Source organism: Hemicordylus capensis, chromosome 3 (assembly GCF_027244095.1).
Source record: "Hemicordylus capensis ecotype Gifberg chromosome 3, rHemCap1.1.pri, whole genome shotgun sequence".
Classification (NCBI taxonomy): domain Eukaryota; kingdom Metazoa; phylum Chordata; class Lepidosauria; order Squamata; family Cordylidae; genus Hemicordylus; species Hemicordylus capensis.
The window spans coordinates 297,319,081-297,340,617 of NC_069659.1; the positions used below are offsets into that span (position 1 = coordinate 297,319,081).

General features: G+C 45.9%; 1 protein-coding gene and 1 long non-coding RNA gene across 2 annotated transcripts in view; one reads left to right on the plus strand and one right to left on the minus strand.

Moving 5' to 3' along the window:
- Window positions 1-3,318, minus strand: part of LOC128351894 (uncharacterized) — a 15,481-nt gene extending 12,163 nt beyond the window's left edge. Inside the window, exon 1 of the long non-coding RNA XR_008320102.1 lies at window positions 3,181-3,318. This is a non-coding gene — a long non-coding RNA (uncharacterized LOC128351894). The remainder of the gene's footprint in view (window positions 1-3,180) is intronic.
- Window positions 1-21,275, plus strand: part of AMOTL2 (angiomotin like 2) — a 21,877-nt gene extending 602 nt beyond the window's left edge. The window contains exons 2-10 of the mRNA XM_053311909.1: window positions 3,128-3,971; window positions 6,965-7,229; window positions 10,508-10,652; window positions 12,321-12,413; window positions 14,637-14,932; window positions 16,167-16,459; window positions 16,806-17,005; window positions 17,856-18,029; window positions 19,061-21,275. Of these exons, the coding sequence (XP_053167884.1) occupies window positions 3,223-3,971; window positions 6,965-7,229; window positions 10,508-10,652; window positions 12,321-12,413; window positions 14,637-14,932; window positions 16,167-16,459; window positions 16,806-17,005; window positions 17,856-18,029; window positions 19,061-19,119 (2,274 nt within the window). The 5' untranslated portion in view covers window positions 3,128-3,222 and the 3' untranslated portion in view covers window positions 19,120-21,275. The remainder of the gene's footprint in view (window positions 1-3,127; window positions 3,972-6,964; window positions 7,230-10,507; window positions 10,653-12,320; window positions 12,414-14,636; window positions 14,933-16,166; window positions 16,460-16,805; window positions 17,006-17,855; window positions 18,030-19,060) is intronic.
- Window positions 21,276-21,537: the final 262 nt, after the last annotated feature.

The window sequence follows — 21,537 nt, forward strand, 5'->3', positions numbered from 1 at the left end:
CCGGATTTAGACCTGGGGATGCGACTCCTTTTGAATTCTCCCCCCCCCCGTGTCCCCGATCGTCTCCCCCCTTCTTTCATAGCCTGCCTGCAGCTGCTGCTGCCGTGTTTGCAAATGGCATTCACTCTCTGCGGCTTGCCCTCATGCACGGCAGGAAAAGCTTCGCGTCGCGGCGGGGGGTCTGTGTGGGTTCTAAGGGGCCGCTGCTAATCGGGGATGAGGAGGGCGTGCGCGGGGTGAGTTGCTGGGGGCGGGCGTTGCAGGTGTTGCTGCTGGGGGTATCCCCTGCGAAAAGCTCCCTCGGCTTTGTGTTGCCACTGCTGGCCGATGCTTTCCGGAGCCCAGGAGCGCTCGTTCTTCTCACTTAGAAGGAATGTTAATTGCAATCCAAACCCCTATGATGTCAGTGCAGAACTATTTGGAAAACAAAGAGCGGGCAGCGAGGCTGGGGAACTCGAAATACTGCGCCGCAGAGGGCAATCTGCTGAGTGAGCTACAGGCGCTCGCTCGCTCGCTCTTCGATTTGGGTGCGGGCCGGGGGTGGAATCCTGCCCTTCGCCCGCTCCAGTCTCTGGCCGATGCTGGAGACGGGACGGGAGACTTGCCCGGGAACTGGCCGCAGAGCTTATCGCAGATCATTAAGATAAGCAAACACGCGCGTACACTCGTCTTGTGGCACGTTAAATAAAAACAGATTTATTGTGACATTTATTATTCACCTTTAAAATGCCACTACTAGGCTTCGTGTGTGTGTGTTTGCTGCCGAAGAAGACTTTACACGCCACCCCTCTGCAATTTCTCATGCTCTAGATAAGAAGTGTCAGACTTTGCACACTGTAAAGTGTTGTGGGAATCTTACATAGGAACATAGGAAGCTGCCATATACTGAGTCAGACCATAGGTCCATCTCGCTCAGTATTGTCTACACAGACTGGCAGCGGCTTCTCCAAGGTTGCAGGCAGGAATCTCTCTCAGCCCTATCCTGGAGACATACTGTATGCTTTGGTAGTTTGTTGGTTCAATAAAAAATCTTGTCCTATAAAAAAATAAAATAAAATCTTGTCCTATCCTGGAGATGCCAGGGAAGGAACTTGGAGCCTAGATGAATAATACATTAATGTTGTTACAGCTATTAAGGCTGCAGCCCTAAGCACACTTATCTGGCGAGTAAGCCTCATTGAACACTGTGAGGCTTATTTCTGAGTAAACATGCACAGGATTGCTCTCTCTAAATCTGGAAAATGCACGCCATTTAAAGACTAATCATATAGCTTACTAAAAATTAGTGCAGTAGAAACTGTGAAGCATTTGTTACACTGCAAAGTGTCATAATACCATCAAATAATCAGGAATTAGAAATTTCAAAGTGATGGATACATCTGCAAAAAGGAAATCATGCTTAATTTATAGCTCCCCTCTACCCCCTTTCCCTTCCTTTTTTGAATCCAAGAATTAATTTTGGACAGGACTCTCCCATGTTATTGGACCCCAAACCCTTTTCTGCAGTACAAAGGCTTAGCTCTGGGAATTTACGGTATGGCAAAATGAGCAAATGTCCACTTCCAACTGTTACCAGTTTTGTTCCCCGCCTTCCATACTACAAGGTGCTCTTTCCCGAAGAGTTTATGTATGAGAAACAGAGCATGTTCCCGCTGGACTTTACCTTTCGCTGCTCCAGTTCTTTAGTGCCAGCACTGTGTAGCCTGCAGAATATTACTAAAGAGAGCGCTTTGGGGTGCGCAGAGAGTGGTTAGCATGCCCAGAGCCAGAAGGTGGCAAGGCTTCCAGGGCAGAGGGCATGGTTGGTTTCCAGCTGTGGACCTTCTCCTTGTAGAAATCAAGGACTGACTGCTTTGTAGCCCCAACAATGCTGCCTTTGTGAGATTCCTTTTCTCATTTCAAGGAAATGAATGTTTAACCAGAATTTATCCAGAGCCTGCCCTGTGTTCTGTTTTTCATTCTGGGCTTGAATAAAATATGTGTGTGTTGGGAGAGGGACTTGCAGCTCCTCTCTGGTGGAAGGTTAGGAAGCCTACAAAAACTGAGGCAGAGAACAGAGGGGCAGTTTCTAGGAGCCAAGTTAGTAGAAGTCCTCCCAGGATATTGCCACTGGCATGATGGCTGTTCCTAGTAGGACTGTCCATATACAAATGATCCTGCTGAGAACACTTTAAACTTGACTCCCCCTGCCACTCTTAGATGAGGTGATAATGCATGTTATGGAAGCAAAGTATATTGCAGGAGTGACCAACCTGAGGCTGTCCAGTGTTGGACTATAACTCCCATCACTCCCTGCCACTGTGGTGGCAAGGGGTGATGGGTGTTGTAGTCCTAAAACAGCTGGACATCCTCAGGTTGACGAATCCTGATCTGTTGGGAGAGGAAACTGCAACTCCTAGACCCTTGTGGTACTTATTTCAGAATGTTAAAGCTTATTAATTCTTGCCACATAGTGGTCAAAGGGTTGGAGTAGGACCTGGGGAAAACAGGTTTAATTCTCTGCCATTGCTCATTATACCAGCCAGGTCAGTGAGATCTCTCAGTTTGTGTGGCCAGTGTCACAGGGTTGTGGCCAACTACACAGGCTGTGAGGATGAATCTGATTTTAAAAAATGAACATCAGTTTGCACACTGCCCACAGTTAGTTTGCAGTTCTATGCACACTTACTTGGGAGTAAGTCCTATTGAAATCAGGGGAATTTGTTTCTGAGAAATAGCAATAGGATTAGCTTGCAAGACTGCAATCCTAAGCATGTTTATATATACTGAACTTCTGTCTTATCCAACTGCAAGAGCTGTGTGAGGCTTGCAGTGAGCAACACAAGGCTTGCAATGAGCAATGTGAAACAAAACCTAATCTCTTACAGTGTTGGTATCCCATTCTCCATCCCACCTTTCCTTCTTCCAAAGAGCCTAGCACAGAATTAGATGAGTTATTTTATCCTCACAGCAACCCTGTGAGGCAAGTTTGGCCTCCGTGAGGCAGCTCCTTTTAAAAGTAGGCCCTAGTCTTTCAGGCTGGAGTTCTGCTGGACATCCATGGAGATGTAAAAGAGGAAGGATTTCCGCCCGCTCTCTACTTCACTGAGCTGTGCTATCTGCTGACTTCTGTTCTCTTTGCTTTCAGGATCATTTGGCTGGACAGTGGCTACTAGATCTTGGGGATCGTGTTTTCAGTACCTTTGGAAAGTAGCTGGTTAGTTGTCAACCAGTTAGTTGAGAATGCGGACAGCTGAGGATTCCTCCGGGACTGTCCTTCACCGCCTCATCCAGGAGCAGTTGAGGTATGGCAACCTTACTGAGAACCGTACACTCCTGGCAATACAGCAGCAGGCCCTGCGTGGAGGAGGGAGCAGCAGCAGCCCACGGTCTTCCCTTGAGAGTCTCACCCAGGAAGAGAGCCAGATGGTGCAGCAATCCACTCGGCAGGAGCCTCAAGGCCAGGAGCACCACGTTGACCACCTCTACCTGGAGAATAACATGTATCGGCTCTACCCATCTCAGCACAAGGGAGAGGAGCTCCCCACCTACGAGGAGGCCAAAGCTCATTCCCAGTATTATGCCTCGCAACGAGGACAGCAGGCTGGGGCGGCCTTGTCTGGAGCACATGGCGAAGGAGGGCAGCGCAGGGCCTGTGCCTCTGACGCCAGCAGCAAGCACCAGGACGAGTCTCTGAAAGAGCTGAAACATGGACACGTGCGGTCACTCAGTGAGCGGCTCCTGCAGCTGTCGCTTGAGAGGAACGGGGCCAAATCTCAGAACCACATGAGCTCCTCTCACAGCTATCCTCAGCTTTCTAGGCACTACCAGCTGTCTATCTCTAGAGGAAAGTCTTCGGATGAGGTGGAGCCCCGTGGCCCCCCTCCAGAATATCCCTACATCATCCCTTCACAGGATGCTTCGGGCGGTTACCTGCCAGACCCCAGGCACCACTACAGAGAAGACCCAGGATTTCAGCATCCTGAATTCAGGTAATCCCATTGTTTTGGTGCAATACCTTGCCCTCACACACCTTAATGGGTTTCAGTTGTGATGAAAAGGTCCCTTGGTGGGTCTAGAAAGACTCGGGTAGTAAATTGGCTCAACTCAGAATGCGAAGCGGCCTTATATGTCTGGCTATTGGTCCATCTTGGCCAATGGTATCCACTCTAATTGGCAGTGGCTTTCCAGGGTCTCAGGTAGGAGTGGGGCTTTCCCATCACCTGCTACATGATCCAATGGTGGCTCAAGACCTCTGTGTGTCAAATGCTGCCTCCTCCCCCTCTTTAAAAGCAGGGGATGAGGGCATTTTGGTGGCACCCTAAGAATCCATTGCCTGAGGTGACCACCTCACCTCTCCTGATCCTTTTAACTGGAGATACTGCCCACTGGATTTGGGGCCTTCTGCATGCAAAACATGTCCTACCACTTGGCTGGAAAAAAAATTTGTTTTTGTTTTGTTAAGCTGGGATTCTTAAAGTGTTAAAGATTTGTGGTTTGATCCAGCTAGGTAATCAGTTGTTGCTTCAAACAATTGTCTTTTTCCTCTGGTTGTAAAGCACCTTCCTCTTTTTCAGAGAAGGGAAGTAGTTTGGAATGTGATCAGTGTAAGTGGAACTTGGGATAAAGTGACTCAGAATCTTGTGTACTGATTTACTTGTTGGGAGTAAACTTGGCTCAGTTTGTTTTCAAATTTACCTTTCCTCATGGAAACCTTTTTCTCTTTGTGGGCTGGTTTAAATGCATTGTCCCCTTTTGCTTTGGAAAGGGCTTATAGTGAGCTTTGAGTGGGGGAAAGGACCTGAGTTTCCTCAAAGGAAACAAAGCCAAAAAAGAGATGGGTCTTTTGGCTAGTAGTATTCACTCTTGTCCCAGGTCAGAAAAGAAGTAAAGCAGCAGACTCAAGTGGCAACGAAATACTTGAAGGAATTAAGCAGCTTATGAGAAGTAACTGGTTGCCTTATTGGGTCCCAGCCTCCTTTCTGAATACAACTAGAAATGAGGTGCAAACCCCACAAGGTTTTGTTCTGAGAGATGTCAAGAACTGCAGTGCTTCACTCAATCAAGCCATAGATAAAAACATTGTACCAGAATTAAAAAGTGCCATTTCTTGTGCTTTTTAAACTGCAAAGTACTTAGGAAAGTGTTGAGTTTACATTTAGAACAGATCTGCACAATTGGGGAAGGGATAGCAGGGTTATGCTCTGCCTAAGTTGCATGTGGTTACTCACAGAACTTGTGTTTTCCTGATAGAAGGAAGGTAAAAGTGGTGAGTGCTTCAGAGGTTGCAGAGTAAGCCCTCAAAATATCAGTGGGGGTGTAACATGCTATCTCATTATGCCTTCCAAAATCATGAGTTCTGCCTCCAGCAATGGATGAGTATGCAGAGGGCTGATCTTGGAGAATGCAAGGCACCTTAAAACCATGTAAAGGGCTTTCCTATTTGCTAAGGAATAAACACTTTTATTGCTGTCTTAAGAGGTCTCACAACTACCTCCCTCTGTCTGTGACTTACTGGCAAGCCATAGATTCAGAGAAAGATGGGGGAAACTGAACTGTGGTTTCTTGCTGTGAAGCAAACTGTAGTGAATGCTGACAGGAAGAGATAATATTGGAGACAGGAAATAGCCTCTTTCCTGGGGAACAAAGGAGGGGTGGCAGCTATATGCTAAAAGGAAGGCACAGTTGTTCATTCTTGCTCCAAGATTGCTTCACGATAATGTCTGAATAAGTCTCCACCGGACAATCCGCAGTCAGATGAGGCCATGTCTTTTCAGGAAACACTTTACCATTCAGGCAGGAGGATGGTAGCCATGTTGAATTTTTAAGCATTTCAGACTGCCATTGAGGATGAAGCACATTTACTTGGAAAGAGACTCCACTGACGTCAGAAGACTTGGTTCTCTTTAGTAAATGAGCAGGGTACAGATAACTTCAATGGTGTGTTTTTAGCTGCATGGCACAGCACGACCAATCAAACTTTCTGAAAAATTAAATGAATATTAATTCACACAAATATCAGAGTACTTCAGAGCAACAAATCTGCTTTATGTATTTTGCAATACAGGTTTATTTCTGTATCTACAGACTAGTTTGCTTAATATCAGAAACTGTAAAAGTGGTACACTAGTGGTGAATGACTGTGTTTCAGCTACATTTTATGTATTCAATTTTTGCAATGTGTTGAGAGGTATACAGTATTTGCTCTTTTAACATGGGGACTTTGGGAAGGAATGAAGTGCAAGAATGTAACATTTGCAAAAATATGGGTTAGATTTGCAAAAGCACTTCTGTTCATTTTTGTTCCGAATAACCTTTATGACATTTGCTTTCTTCAAGAATAAGGTCTGGCCAGTGAGGAGTGATTTTTGGCTAGCTGGGTAGTGCTACTTGTTGCCATGGAGACCATGTGTTATCAAACTGAGGTTGGCCCTTTCTCAAAAATGCTTTGGGAGTTATTCAAGGAATCTTTTAGGCATTTAAGGATTATTCTGAAAAAAGCAATACTGAAAGAGTTTAAGTAGCAAATTCAGTGCCATTTTTCCTACAGGGAAAAATCACTTGGTGATGAGTACAGCAGAAGTCTAAAACAGATTTCACTGTCCAGATTGTGTTCTCAACCCCAGCCTCTCAAGGTTTAGTGAAGAGTTTTAAAAGTTTGGAATGTGAAAAGCTCCTACAGCAGGGGTCTCTATCTTAGGTCCCCAGATGTTGTTGGACTATAGTGCCCATCATCCTCAGCCATAATGACTGGGGATGATAGGAACTGTAGTATAACATATGGGGACCAAAGTTTGCCCTACAGCAATAGATCTTAGTCACAAAAATCCAAGGTGTAAAACTTCTTGAGGCCTAGCAACTTATGTTGTTCATTTGATTCTACTGGGTACCCAAACTGGAGCTACAGATTTGGATCAAGACCTGTGCTGAGGCCCTCTTGTTGGAAAGAACCTCTCTTTAATTCCTTCATGTCTCCTTTCTCTAGAATGATGCAGGCACAGATGTCCCAAACTTTCCTGCCACCACAGGCTGCCATGTGCCATAGTCCCCTGGGATCACTCACTCCAGCTGGGATGGAGGCCTTGATGTCTGCTCAGGCTGCTTCCACTAGTAGCCATTTGTCCCAGATGGAAGCCGTGTTGATGGAGAATGAGAAATTGCTGAGAGAGAATGAGAAGCTTCAGCGGGAAAACGAGATGTTGCGACGGGAACTGGAAAGCTACGGTGAAAAAGCCAGTCGAATCCAAAAGGTAAAAGAGTGGGCATCATCATAGCTTTCTGAACAGCGCCTTATGAGCAAAGCATATGCAACAGATTCAGAGCCACATGCAGGCTGAAACTGCTTCAAGCAAAGGAATTGCACATACTTGGCAAGCACACTTTAGGATTCTAGAATTTAAATCTATATTTAATATCTGGAATATAAACCTCCTTTAACTTGGCATGGCTGGCAGTGAGACTACGGAGGATATGGCTTTTTGCAGACTGAGCCACCTAATGGCGCAGCGGGGAAGCAACCTGCCTAGATAGCAGGAGGCTGTTGGTTTGAATCCCCGCTGGTGTGTTTTCCAGAATATGGGGAACTCCTATATAGCGATATAGCAAGTGATATAGGAAGGTGCTGAAAGGCATTGTCTCATACTGCGCAGGAGATGGCAATGGTAAACCACTTCTGTATTCTACCAAGAAAATCTCATGTCTCTGTGGTCGCCAGGAGTCTACACTGACTTGACAGTACAACGTAAAAAAGATTTGCAGCCAGAGGTGGAGGGGCTTTCTCATAAGAATAAGTTTGGGTGATTCCTAACTGCTTACAGTTGGAATTTCTACTCTGACCCTTTTCTAACCTCTCTTTTCTGCACTATGGCTGTAGAGCTAACCCGAATTTCCTAAAGTGATTTAGAAACAATACCAGAGAGTAGCATATGCAGAAGGCAAGGGACATAACAGTCATGTCCTTCTGAGAAGCCAGCTTAGCTCCAGTATGTCCACAGCTTGTGCTGTTAATCCCTTCTTTGCATTGGGGTTTAAATGAACTCTTCCAAGTGATTGTGATAATATGCATTTGCTCAGTTAATAGCTGAGCAAATGAATTGGAGTGTGTTGGTGATCTTTGGGGCTGCTGGGCCTTTATTAGCCATAAGGCATTTCTCTGGTGTGGCTTCTCCTACCATTTTGATTGAAGAAACCATTCTCCCTCTCTTCCACACAAATTCTCCCCTAGATCAGAAGTTAGAAATTCTAGACATACATAGGTAGCTGCCTTATATTGAGTAAGGCCATTGGTCCATCTAGCTCAGTATTGTCTATACCTGGGATTCCCAACCTGAAGTACTCCAGATATTGCTGAACTACCACTCCCATCATTCCCAGCCACAATAAACTGTAGCTGGGGAGTGATGAGAATTGTAGTTCAGCAACGTTTGGAGTACCACAGGTTAGAAACCCCCTGGTCTACACTAGCTGGCAGCCACTCTAGAATTTCTGGTTGAGTTTTTCCCAGCCCTACCTTGAGATGTCAGGGATTTAATCTAGGCTCTTCTGCATGCAAAGCACATGCTCTATCACTGAACAATGACCCCATCCAGTAAATCTACCCTAGAACCATCTTTATTTTAATGTTTTTGGTAAACCTTGTTGTAAAGCCATTGGGACTAGGTTTGTGTCAGCACCACCTTGACTGCACTTCCCCTGAGGTCACTGGTGCACATTTGAATGAGGAGAAATAGCTTAATGTTGATTTGTCCACAAGCTCCCCAATTATGTCAAGGGCTGAAGGTGTGTTGCAGAACAAGTAGCAAAGAAGCAGTGCCCAAATTTGCCACCCACCAAAGGTTTCTATGTTCTTCCCGTATTGGGAGCCTCCAGTTAGGAGAAGAGCGATAGCAAAGCAAGTGCCTGTCGAGGTCATTATGAGGTAGCCATTGTCAGTGGGAGCAGCCATGATGCTCCTTCCCATGGACAGATGAGCTTTCCTCAAAATGCCTCTTGGCCCTAGCCTTGTCTTCAGCAACATTTCCTGAAATTCTCTGACTCTTGTCTTTTGTTTCTCTGAAACAGCTGTTATGAAAATGCATTCCTTCTTATCATTGCCCTTCTCCATTAAACAGCTGTGGAGCACAAGCACACAGTGCACAACAGGTCTGAAGCGAAAGCAGTTGTTGAGTGGATAGAAAAGAGTGCATTCACCATCTCTCTTAACAGTTGTGCCTTCTCACTATCGGGCCCTCCCTCTTAGGGTCTGCATTAGGCAAGTCACAGAAAGTCTTTTGTCCCACAGCACATAAGGAGAGGCCTGTTCTAGCCTGGCTTGAGCCAAGAGCGAGACGATTCCCCTCTGAACCAAAGAGTTATTTGGGGACTAAGGGGCACGTGCCAGGCCTACAGAGGTGGGGATGCAGAGGGAATGTGCCAAGCCTGCAAAGGAAAGGGGTAAAAATGGAACATGTCAAGACCCTGCCAGCTGGAACGGAGTGGGAGAGGAGAGTCAGGAAGAAAGGAAAGAAGGCAAAATTTCCAGGAAATCATAATGCTTCTTAATACAGAGGGGAAAGAACTGATTTTTAAGATTGTTTTACTTTTTAAATCTATTTCCATGATTTTGTGTGTCACTTAACTTTTCTGGAGCTTTGGAGACTGACAGCTTTTCTGTCCATAAAAAGACACTGACAGCTTTTCTGTCCATAAAAAATGGACAGGCAAGGAGCTGCAGCCAACATAACTCCTTAGCCATGAGTTTTGCTGCTCCTTTTTAGACAAAGGCCAAGCCTTGTTTAGCTTAAGTTGCAGCTTGCATTCTCAGCAATATGTTGGATAGTTCAGTGAACCAGCAGGAAATGGTGGATGGGCGTTCAGAGTGATCAGCTGGGAAATCAGAACTGAACAGTGGCAAGTTTAAATCCTCTTGGAGTGGAGGCCAGTCATGCTGACACAGTCTTTGTCCTAAACTTTTTTGACTTCTGTTTTTCTCTCCTGTGCTTCTGTGTGAGAAGGAAAACTTAAGAATGTGTTTGAATGTAAACATTCCTGGTTTGGCTAGACAAAAAGATAGGAAGTGATAATAGACCCAAGTTAAACTTGCCCGGTAGTCATGCTATAAGAGCAACAGCTTGGGCCAGGCAGATGCCAGGCAAGATTTCCCTGTATCCTGCAATTTACATTTCACTCATGACTTACAAGATTTCCTGCTTTTCCAGTCCTTGGTCTCCCCTGAGCAGCTCTGCTTATTTGTTTCATGGGTCAAAGTAGGTTTGAATGTTGTGATCTATCTTCAAAAGCAAATCTGTATTTTAACTTGGTTTGTGACGTACATCTATCGAGCAAATATCTGCTAAGGGCATTTGGATATCTATCTTGGCATTCAGATTACAGGCCAATTCTGGATACTTATAGATGGGAAATGATTGCAAATCTATATTCTCACTTGGTTTGTGAAGTATGTCTTGAGCAAATATCTGTCAGGACATTTCAGTGTGTATCTTTTCATGCTGATAACTTTTAACAGAGATCTCTTGGTTCTCTCCCTTAGTTGGAAACTGAGATTCAGCGAATTTCAGAGGATTATGAAAACCTAATGAAAGCATCTTCTAAGCGAGAGACACTGGAGAAGGCCATGAGGAATAAGAAGGATGGGGAAATGCGACGGTTGCAGGACTTCAACCGGGATCTGAAAGGTAAGACTGTGTGGCTGGCCCTGGACAGTACACTCAGTGCTAGTATCTTAGTAGAGCAAATGGTAGTCATAAGAAGGCTGGATTCTTCCACTCCTGCATCCCTTTAAAATAACCCAGAAATTTGGTATAATATTTTCTTCTGCCTGGTGTGGTCCTACTTAGGGGTCCAATCAGACTGTGTATCTGCTCTCACAGTAGCAGACTCTGGTTCAGTTCAGATGATCTTCCGCACCCTGATTTGGTTTGGAGGATAATGGATGAGGTTGGGAATTGTGCACACTTTTTTCCTTTCACATGTGCAACTTCCCTCTCACTCCTATTTACCAGTGGGTTTCTAGATCTCATTTGGAGGGCGAGTGCTAGTAGTAGTTTGCCAGGCTGGATGTCATGGCAAACTGATGAATGCTAAACAGGAAATGCAGAGAGAAGCTGTTCACAAGAGGAGAGTGGGAAGGGTGCAGCTTGATGGCTTTCAGTGTTCCCTCTAACAGGGATTCCCTGATGTTGACTGCAACTCCCAGAATCCCCAGTTGCAATAGCTTTTGCTTGGGGATTATGGGAGTTGTAGTCTACAACATCTGGGAATCCCTGTTAGAGGGAACACTGATGGCTTGCTTGTGATCTTCCAAACCAGGGGTTCCTGATAGGGGTGTGCAAACAGGTTCGACATTGAATGTGTTTGACGTCAAACCGGTTCAGTTCGACTGTTCAGGGTCGAACCCAAACACCCCCTGTTTGGGGTCGAACTAAACAACACCGTACCAAACACCCCCGAAAGTTCAGGGGATTCACAAACTTAGTTTTGGTTTAAAATAAATAAACAAACAAACATTTTTTCACCTTTTACTCCCCTCGGGGGAGTTCCTGGAGGTGGCAGGAGGGGGTCCGCGGAGGTTCCCCCTCCCCCTGCTGACCTTCTAAATCACCCCCTCAGCCAGTTTGGCCACTCTTGGGCTGGTTTTTGGCCTACACCCGGCAGCCCAGTGGCGCACGGCTCCCATAATGGCCGCCGGGTGAAGGCCGAAAACCGGCTGAAGACTGGCCAAACTGGCCAAGGGGGTGATTTTGAAGGCTGGGGAGGAGGGGGTACCTCCGCGGACACACATACACCCCCACCGCCGAACTGGGCCAGCCGGTTCCGTGCACATCCATAGTTCCTGATGTTGCTGGACTATGACTCCCATCATCCCCAGCCACAATAGCCAAAGGCCATTGGGAGTCATAGTCCAATAAGACGCAAGAAGCTCTGGGAATCCAAAATTTGGAAGCCTTGCTTCAAACCATGGTCTGGAGAAAACAACTTAGTTTGGTAGGATCTTGAAATCCATTTCAGTTCTTAAAATCATGTTCTTAAACCTTGGCACTTGTGGGAACATGTGAATAATAAACCAAACCAAAATATGACAGCAGTGTGTGTGTTAAGGCTTTGTAACTAGAGAAGTTCTTGCTTGTCTTCCTTTGGTGGGGAAACCTGCTTCTGTTCCCATCTAAAAGTGAGTGCCATTGCTAGCTGCTATGCTTCCCTTGTATTACTAACTGCATGTTACCAAAGCGCCATCTCTGGTACCTGAAAGTGACTGCCTGATGCCTTCTAATAATTCAGAGGCCGTTGTAAGAATTACATTCTGATCCTCCTTTCTCTCCCACCCCCTCCACAATTTGCAACAGAACGCCTGGAGTCTGCAAACAAGCAGCTGGCCAGACGGGCACAGGAAAACCAAGAAGGAAATCAAGGGACTATGGCAAAACTTATTGCCCAAAGTAAGTCTCATAAAGCAGTTTATGCTGATGAAACTGCATGTCAAGCTTAGTTGGGTTATTTTTTACACTGCAGTCTTCTTCCCAAGGCTTTTGCTGTGGACGGGCTGGGAGGAAGGAAAGTTTGAGGTTCCTTTAAGAATGAAGAGGAGGCAGATCCTCCCTTGGAAGCTTTTTGCCATTCCCCGGAGAGCGCTAAGCTGTTCTTGGCACTTAAACTAGAGCCATTAATCACCACAGCCATCAGTGTGACCTGGATTCTTTGCATTCCAGTGGCTGTTCCGGCTGTTCCAGCACACAGGGTGCACTCCCTCTGTTTTAAATCCTAGGTCCAAGCGGTTGTCTCTCTCTTGCTATTGTTCTAGGTGGGTTTTTTGTTGTTGTTGGTTTGTTGTTTTTTAAAGAGAAATTGTTGCCAAGGGGTGGAAAGTGCCCTGGGGCAGGGGCGGGTGGGAACAGTGAAGAAAAGTATGAGTTCTCTTTTCAGCAGCTAATGCAAGGAACTGTCTTGCCTTCATAGAAATCACTCCTGGTTCCTCCCAAAGCATACTTTTCTTCCTAGCCTTGTAAACAAGGCAGCATGAAACTCCGTTAAGCATTAAATGGGTATAGCCCTCTGATAGCTCTTTTGTTATAGCTATAGTGGTCCATTTAACTTCAGTTGTAGAGGAATTGCATCAAGAGGCCTCCTGTCCTTCGTTTGTATCCATTCAGCTTTCTCATGTAACTTGTAATGGCAGGAGGCAAGGCCATCTCCAGATTCATGGGGACCGTCGACCAGATGTCTTGGTGGGCCCTCCAATCCCAAGGAGGGATTTTCTTCATGGGGGAGGCAGCAGTGACATGGAGCACTCCTCAGTGGCCGCCTTCTTTGAAAAATCAGTAATATAGTGTCCCTGCCTGTGTTACCATCTCACAGCAACAGAGGCATTGCATTATTGGTAAAATATATGTGGCTGGCAGACAGCTGCCAAGGAGCATTCCAGCCCACTACTGCCCCATCACCAAGGTTTGAGGGAGGCTTACTTTGGCAGTTGCAGAAACTCAGAACACTCCTCAGTGGTGCTGATGGCCACCATCTTTTAAAAAAAATATGCAAGAAATTGGGTACTGGGCAGATTTTGGCTGCAAGTTTGCTCTGATGGCTCTGGGCCCCTGTCGAATGCCCCACGGCCGACCCTTGACACTGGCCTTGGCAGGAAGGCTGCAAGTTTGGGAGAGGAGGGAAGGGGCGACTAGCCCACTGTTGTCGTCCTAACACATTCCTGCTCCTGTGTAGGTGATTTTTGAGTCTTCATGGAACTGAGGGAAAGAATGTGGATGGTTTCCCCAGAACTATGGATGGAACTTCCATAGCTCTGTCAGGCTATCCCGTCTTCCTTGCTTCTGGTAGACTTAGTGGGAGATAGTATGTACGCAGTCCCAACATGCATGCACAGGCTGAAAGAAACTGGTACAGTAAATCTAGTCTGGAGCTTTTTGGACACTATGCTACATACCGTCAGTTTCCCCCCCACACTTTATCTCACTGCACTGAACATACTTGGGGCACCCCTCATGATCACATTGGGAGGAGCAATAATGTGAGGATGCTTGAATTGGGGTATTTGTACCTAAGATTATAGCATATTTTCAAGGTGTGTTGTTGTGCTGTCGAGTCGGTGTCGACTCCTGGCAACCACAGAGCCATGTGGTTTTCTTGGTAGAACACAGGAGAGGTTTACCATTGCCATTTCCCACACAGTATGAGATGATGCTTTTCAGTACCTTTCTATATCACTGCTGCCCATTATAGGAGTTTTCCCATATTCTGGGGAAACACACCAGCGGGGATTCAAACCAACAGCCAACAGTTGCTCTCCTGCTCTCTAGGCAGGTTACTTCCCTGCTGCGCCATTAGGTGGCCCAAATTCAAAGTACATTGGCACAAATATGCTTTTTTCTTTTTCTTTCCTGTGGCTGTCGGTTGCCTGGGCACCAGCCCAATATGACCACACCATAGAATAATTCAGCTCGGGAAGAGTAAATGGCTGCTAAGAATGCAGTCAACACCCATTTCTCTTCTAATGACTGAGGGAATGGCTGGTTTAAGTTTGTGATGAAGCTGTCAGAAGTTCTGTCTGCAGATAATGGAAGGAAGGCCTTTGGCTTCAGTGTGTCTTTTTCCTGATTAGGGAGGAGTAGATCTCTCTCGTTAACGGCCTCTCCTCCTTGTGTTTCCTCCAGACTATGAGCACCAGCAAGAAAGGGAGAAGCTGGAGAGGGATGTTGCACGACTGCATAGTGCCAACGAAGATCAACGCCGGCGGGCAGAGCTGTTGGAACAGGCCCTGAGCAGTGCTCAAGTCCGGACCGCCAAAGCCGAGGATGAGTTGCGGAAGAAGCGGGCGTATGTGGAGAAAGTGGAGAGGCTGCAGCAGGCACTGGGCCAGCTCCAGACAGCCTGTGAGAAGCGAGAGCAGCTGGAACTGCGCCTCCGTACACGCCTAGAGCAGGAGCTGAAGATGCTGCGGGCTCAGCAGGTGAGAGGAGAAGGCCAACTCCAAGGAACTGGAAGTAACACTTGTAGAAAGTCTTCCATCCATATGTGATAGAGTTTAACAAGCAGGGCCAGTGACACTGTTTAAAAACCCTGGGTGGCATGACTCTAACTCTGGATCAAGGCAACTCCTCTGGTGAATTATGGCCATAACTCTTTGCTAGAGAGGCCCAGCAGGTTCACCTTGCAATAACTCAAAAGGAGAGGTCTGTCAAACAAAAGGCTAGTTTGTACCTCCAAGCCCAATAATATACAGCAAATTTATAGAACATCAGTCAAATAACTGTTGTTGGCATATGGATCCTCTCCAGCGGTCGTCTTACTCAGCTGGTTAGATTGCCCAGTGATTAAAAATCAGTGGCGGCAGGTACACACAGTCATTAGTTAAGTATCTGGCTACCACATACTGAAGGATTCATTGGGGAACAACAGCTAGTTGGAACAGCAAGTGGATATCTTGTAAATTAGTGTGTGCTGAGATTTTGGTAGCCACAAAATGGAGAAGTTGTGCATCATGTATAAAGGAACGATACCCCAAGATATTGCTGACTGTAAAAATTGTTATATTGTATTCTTATTAGTGACTGAGAGGATGAGGAAATTTACTCAAAGTAATTGTCTAACTTGTGCTTGTAATTTCAGCCGGGCTTTTCTGAGTAATTTTCCTCCTCATGTCAGCTGCTATTATTATTATTATTATTATTATTATTATTATTATTATTATTATTATTTATTTTATTGCCACCTATGTGCAAAGTGCTTTACATAAATTAACCTATTAGATCAGCAGCTGGCAAGAAGTGAAAGACACTGGTCATTTTGTTGGATAAATTAAAAAGCGGGGGGAAGATGAATTTTTTAAAAGGGGGGATTGGTTGCCATCTCTAGTGCTGTCCTCGGTACAGCTACTTACTAAGCTGAGATGTGCCTGCATCCAAAAGTGACCTGATGGTGAGGCACACTGAAGCTCCCCCACTTGGATGGCCAATTTGGGAACCGTAGGTATTGGACAACATCCTCGTGAAGAGGCTGCTGCAAAGAACAGGCTTAATGGAAGCAGACTCCTTCCAAAACAAAATTGCTGAAATCTCAAAGTGGTTTGAGATACACACCCACAGCACTCTGGCCCACTACACCTCACATAATGAATAGGTTGTTTCCATCAGCAGCATAGAATGCAGTGTGATGCGAGTTTTTGTTTCTCTCTGCCAATCTAGAGACAAATGGGAGCACCTAATGGAGGATCTCCTGAGCTGAATGCCCACATGCTATCTGAACAGCTGCGAGAGAAGGAAGAGAAGATCCTAGCCCTGGAGGCTGATATGACCAAGTGGGAGCAAAAGTACCTAGAAGAGTGCACCATGAGGCAGTTTGCCATGGACGCTGCTGCCACTGCTGCTGCACAGCGAGACACCACCATCATCAACCACTCTCCCCGCCACTCCCCCAACAGCAGCTTTGACGAGGACCTCTTGCTGGCAAATCACAAGCACCAGGAGATGGAGAACAGGTACATCCTGCCAGAGGAAGATGCGTAAGCAGATGCTTGTCCATTGGCCTGGCTCCAGCAGAAAGGAGGGGATTTGCCCTTTTAAACATTGCATTGCTGAGATCTTGGCCAGCCTTCGAAACATAAGAAAATAAAGTGTCCATGATGAGCTCTTTAGCACTAATGGCAAATTTAAAAGCAGATTCTCTATTGGCAAAATGGAAACAGTGGTGGTAGAGGGAAAACTCCAGTTAACAGTTGAAGAGCAGGAGTCCGCAAGATGGTGCTCCTCTAAGATAACCTGCCTGCAAACCTTGACACTACTGCCTGCTTTTTATCACATTGCCCGTCCTTCTTCATTTCCCAGGTTAAAAGTACTTCATGCTCAAATACTCGAGAAGGATGCTGTCATCAAAGTTTTGCAGCAGCGCTCTCGCAAGGACCCCAGCAAGGCACTTCAGGGCTCCCTGCGGCCTGCCAAATCTGTGCCATCCATCTTCGCAGCCTTTGGCACCCAGTATTGGCCAGGTGCCTCAGCCAGTGAAAGTGGTTCCCAAGGGAGTCCAGGTAACAGAAGCTTTGCATAATGTTGGGAGAAGGGCAGAGAGAAATTCTAAATATGTAATGTGTATAGAGTTCCTTTGCTTTGGGTCCCTGTTAAGCTTCCCAAGAAGCATTTGACTAGCTGCAATTTGCATAGGATCTATATTCTTTCTCCTCTACTTCTTGTACTGCAAGGAAAACACCTTGGCTGAATTCAGGTGACATGTTTTCAATTCTCCCAAGCCATGGATTGGAGGATCAGGAATGTATTGTGGACTTTAAATCTCCCTCATGCCCTGTCATGTAGAGATTTTTCATACTTCTTCCATGGTTTGGGTAATCATAGTTTGCTATTGTGTCCAAATCAAGCAAACTATAGTTCCTAGTCCAAACCATAGTTTCCCTCCAATCCGTGGTTTGCAATCCATTTCAAATCATGGCTTCAAATCCACCAAGTATGTGGCGATAGGATCCTTATGAGAGCTCTCACTTCAGGCGTCTGGTTTGGAAAACTGATACTATGAGATCTGAATTGAACATGTGAGTCCCTTGATCAGAGCTTGAGTGAGAAATGGTCTTAGAACTGAGGGTGAATTGCCTCTCTCCAGTCAGTGGCCTGTGCTCTGTAATTAACTATACTCCAAAGTCAACCATCCAGCTGTGGAATTTACTTCTACACAGACCTATAGCAAGAGATAAGATAAATATCTGCCAGTAAATCTTGACACTCCCAACTTATTTTCTTGCTGGCGGTTGCAACAAGGAGGAAATACAGAAGGCAAAGGAGTATAATATTGTAGTCATTCTCTAGGTGTTTCTCTGTAAGCCTATCCTGAATTTGCTGGTCTAAATTAGTCTCCTGTTCATCCATCAGCACCGAAGGCTTCAGCAGAAACGACCGTCCCATCAGTTTGTGGCCCTCTTCCTTTCCATGCCAAACATGGCAGCAAAGATGGGAGTACGCAGACAGATGGCTCATCTGAGAGTACTCAGTCTGATGAGCCTGAGCCCCATCTTGAAAACAGCAGTGGCGCAGCAAATTCACTAGGTAAGTGCCAAGTGCTGGTCTAACCCCCAATGACTGACCATAGGACTACCACAGTGCTTGACCTTCTCTTGTAGACTAGCCTCATAGCAATGCCTTCAGTAAACCCAGTGAACTGCTTTCCCCTACCAGGGATGCCTGACAAGGTTCACATAACTAAGCGGTGAACACAGAGCTGCCTTGTGTAGACTAGATGCCAGGGCTGAGATTCCTGCCATAGTGACTAATCATGAGTTTCATGCAATGTGATGCAGGCTTATCTGAAAGGAGCAGATGGGACTGAGGGAGTGGGGGGAAGCACAGAAAAAAGAGAGGATAAACAATGGCTTGTGTGGAAGAACAGCATCCTTGGAGCTCCTTTAAATTCCCTAGTGGTCTTACAGATACCGCATTCCACAATAAAGCCCAGATGTTCCCAACATTCCACTGTCTAATCATCATGGACCGGAGAACTGAAGTTATGAAGGATGATTCAAGTTGGGAGTGGGGGGGGGGCTGGTGAAATCTGAGCAGCTGCCTTCTGTTTCCCTCCACCTCAGTGGCTGGTGCTTACCTCAGCTTGTGTTTTAGGGTTCTGTCCAGGCCCCAAACCCACAAGAAGTCTTATCCTGAACCCCCAAGCTTACAAAGCTAGCAGAGGTAGGAGGGACAGATGTGCTTAGAACTTTTTCTGAGAGCAGGATGTGATCAGCCTCCTCCTACACGTGGCTTGAATTAATAACTGATGCCCATGGCTATGTCAATGTGCCATATGTTCCATTAGCATCAGGAAGGGGTTGCCGTGGTTGGAGTTTTCAATGTGAGGTTTTGGTGCTTATCCCATGAAGTGTTTTGAAAGGGACGGTTGCTTGGTTGCAAAGTGATTTTTCAGCATATGGCTCTAAAATTCCTTCCAGTTTTTGTTCTTGTTTTTCACATTATGATGAAGCTCCTGCTGCAGAGACCCTGGGGTCCCTTGTGGCACCTTGGTACTAAAAGTAGCTTTGAACTCTTCCTCAATACGTTTGCAATAACATTGGCTGGTTGCCTTGCAGAGACGTTGCCAGCTGCTAAAGCCTTGGACCTGTCAGAGATGGTGGAGATTCTCATCTGAGGAACAGGGAGGCCTCCATGAACGTGACCGGACCGAGCTGCTCCTCTCTGCCCTAGCAGACTGCAGCCTTATCAGGGGGACAGAAACTGACTGCTAGAGCCCAGACTGAGGAACCCTTCAGCCATTAGGATGGCCTGTGGTGGCTAGGCAAAAGACTCCGCAAGAGGGACTGGGCTGGAGGAGCACATGAAGCAGACCAGCTGTTGCATTTTGGGATGAAAAGCTACAAGAGCAGCACAACTCGGCTGGGGCTGGGGGTGTCCCCTGGTGCCCAGACAGACATCTCCTCTCCAATGGACTGAGCCAGAGCTGGAGCACAGTGTGTTGAGCTGATGCTTGTACAGAGACAACTGCTCCATGTTTTCTTTGCCACTGACTCTCCTGAGAGATGGAAAGACAAACTGGGATGCTAAGTGGGACCTTTGTGCTGCCTGGATGTGACCCAATAGAGGGTGACATGCTGGACTTTGGCACTGAAAGAGGTGGCATCCTGATTCACTGGGCTCCTGGCAGGTACCTGGACCTGAAGTGTAAGCTATCATAAGCCTAGAGTGTCTCTCTGGTGCTGGTGTGGCTAGAATTCGTTCCGCAGACCCTATTCTCTTCCCCTGCCCCCCCTCCCCGCCCCGCACAGTCCACCCTTTGCCTCCCAAGCAGAGGGCAGCTGCAGATACTGGGGACTGCAAGCAGTCTCTTACCTTTGGCTGGGGAATAGCACATGGTTACTGGGGTTGGGGGATTAAGGGGATGGTCCCATTTTTGTTGTAAATATCTTCTAGAAGAAAAAGCACAACAGAAATCAACATTTCAGCCACAATCCCTCTAATTTGGCTCTTCCTGTCCCTTTCTGCTATTTGCAATGGTTCTGCCTGAGCTTTCTGTTTGGTCCCCACCACTTTTGTGTGTGTGTGTGTGTGTGTGTCTTGTTTTCGGATTGCTCTAGTGTTTGCTTTTTCTTTTCCTCCATTTCATATCCTGTTTGTCCAGAGTTAAATATCCGCCTTCAGAGTCCTTCAGATTCCATTTCCCTTGAAGCAATTTCCCATGATGCTTCAGATTGGAATTTCCCTGCTCTTTGTTTGAATACAGCCACAAGCCAAGTGCTTTCTGCTTGTGTGCTGCCGTTATCAAACTGCAGCCTTTTAAACTGGATGCATCCTCAGGTGGTGGGAGATCAGAACAGCTGTATTGGGACAAATGGCCCTGATTCCTGGCTAGGGTAAAATGGGGGTCATTTCATCAGTGGAAAGTATCATCTGGTCCGAGGCAAGATCATGACTTGGCCTCTGGGTGACAGGAACGAGGATTATTCACACAAGCAATGCTTGAAAAAAGTGAACCTGAACTACTTCAAGAGAGTGGAGGAGGAGAGATGATGCAGTATGTGTGTGGGGGTTTGTGTTGAGCTGGTATGTTTGTGAAGAGGGGAGCGTGGCCAATACTGAGTAGTATATTTCTAAAGAAATAAGGGGCATTTCTGGGAATGATGCGAGTGAATATGGAGATGCACAAGAAGTTTAAATCCTAAATGTAACTCTTTTTTAAATTTCTTGATGAATATTGATTATGCATACACACCCTTTTCTCTTTCCCCCCTCTGGAATCACTCCAGAACATGCTGTCTTGATCACATAAAGGCCTTTTACACACTCCCCGTCTACTGACAGCTGGCTTCTGACAGTAGCCAACTCAGATGTGAATACATTACTCACTCCACCAAACAATGGTGCTTTTTTGACTCTTCATTCACACACTTTCATGCCCCCCAACCCCCTGTTTGTGTTAAACAGGTGCGTTTGCTGGACAACTGCATTTTTTAAAAAACCCCTCCATAAATATGTAAAAAGGTGTTCAGTTATCGTGCATTGTTTACAAAGTGAAAAAGCAAAAAAGTTATGAAAGAGAGAGTGAGAAACACAGCTTAATATATTTCGTATTAATATTGATATCCCTTTAAGTATTTTTTTTGTGTGTGCTGTGAACTTTTTTTTCTGCCAAAGACAATGAGGGGTGTTGTTGTTTTGGATGCATTTTAAGTTATCTTAAGTATTTAAATGTAAACCTGGCTGTTTTATTATGCCGCTTTATACCGAGATTGCTGTAGCATTCCACTTGGTATAACAATATTTTAATAATAAAAAAATATTGTCTAATAAGCCTGTGTTCTTCCACTACCTTACATTTGCCATTGTGTAGGAGATCATAAGCAGTGGGTGTCTCCGAAGCCTTTTCCTAACACTGCATGCATACTCTCCTATTGTCTTCTAGGTACAATCCACAACTTGCCTTAAATGGCTTGGGAACCCCAGTTTACTTAAGAGGCTATTACCGTTTCCTCCAACTCATCCTCTACATATGATCAGCTTTCTAAGATTGAGAGTGTTACCTAACTCTTAATAGTACTACTTAGGGGAGGAG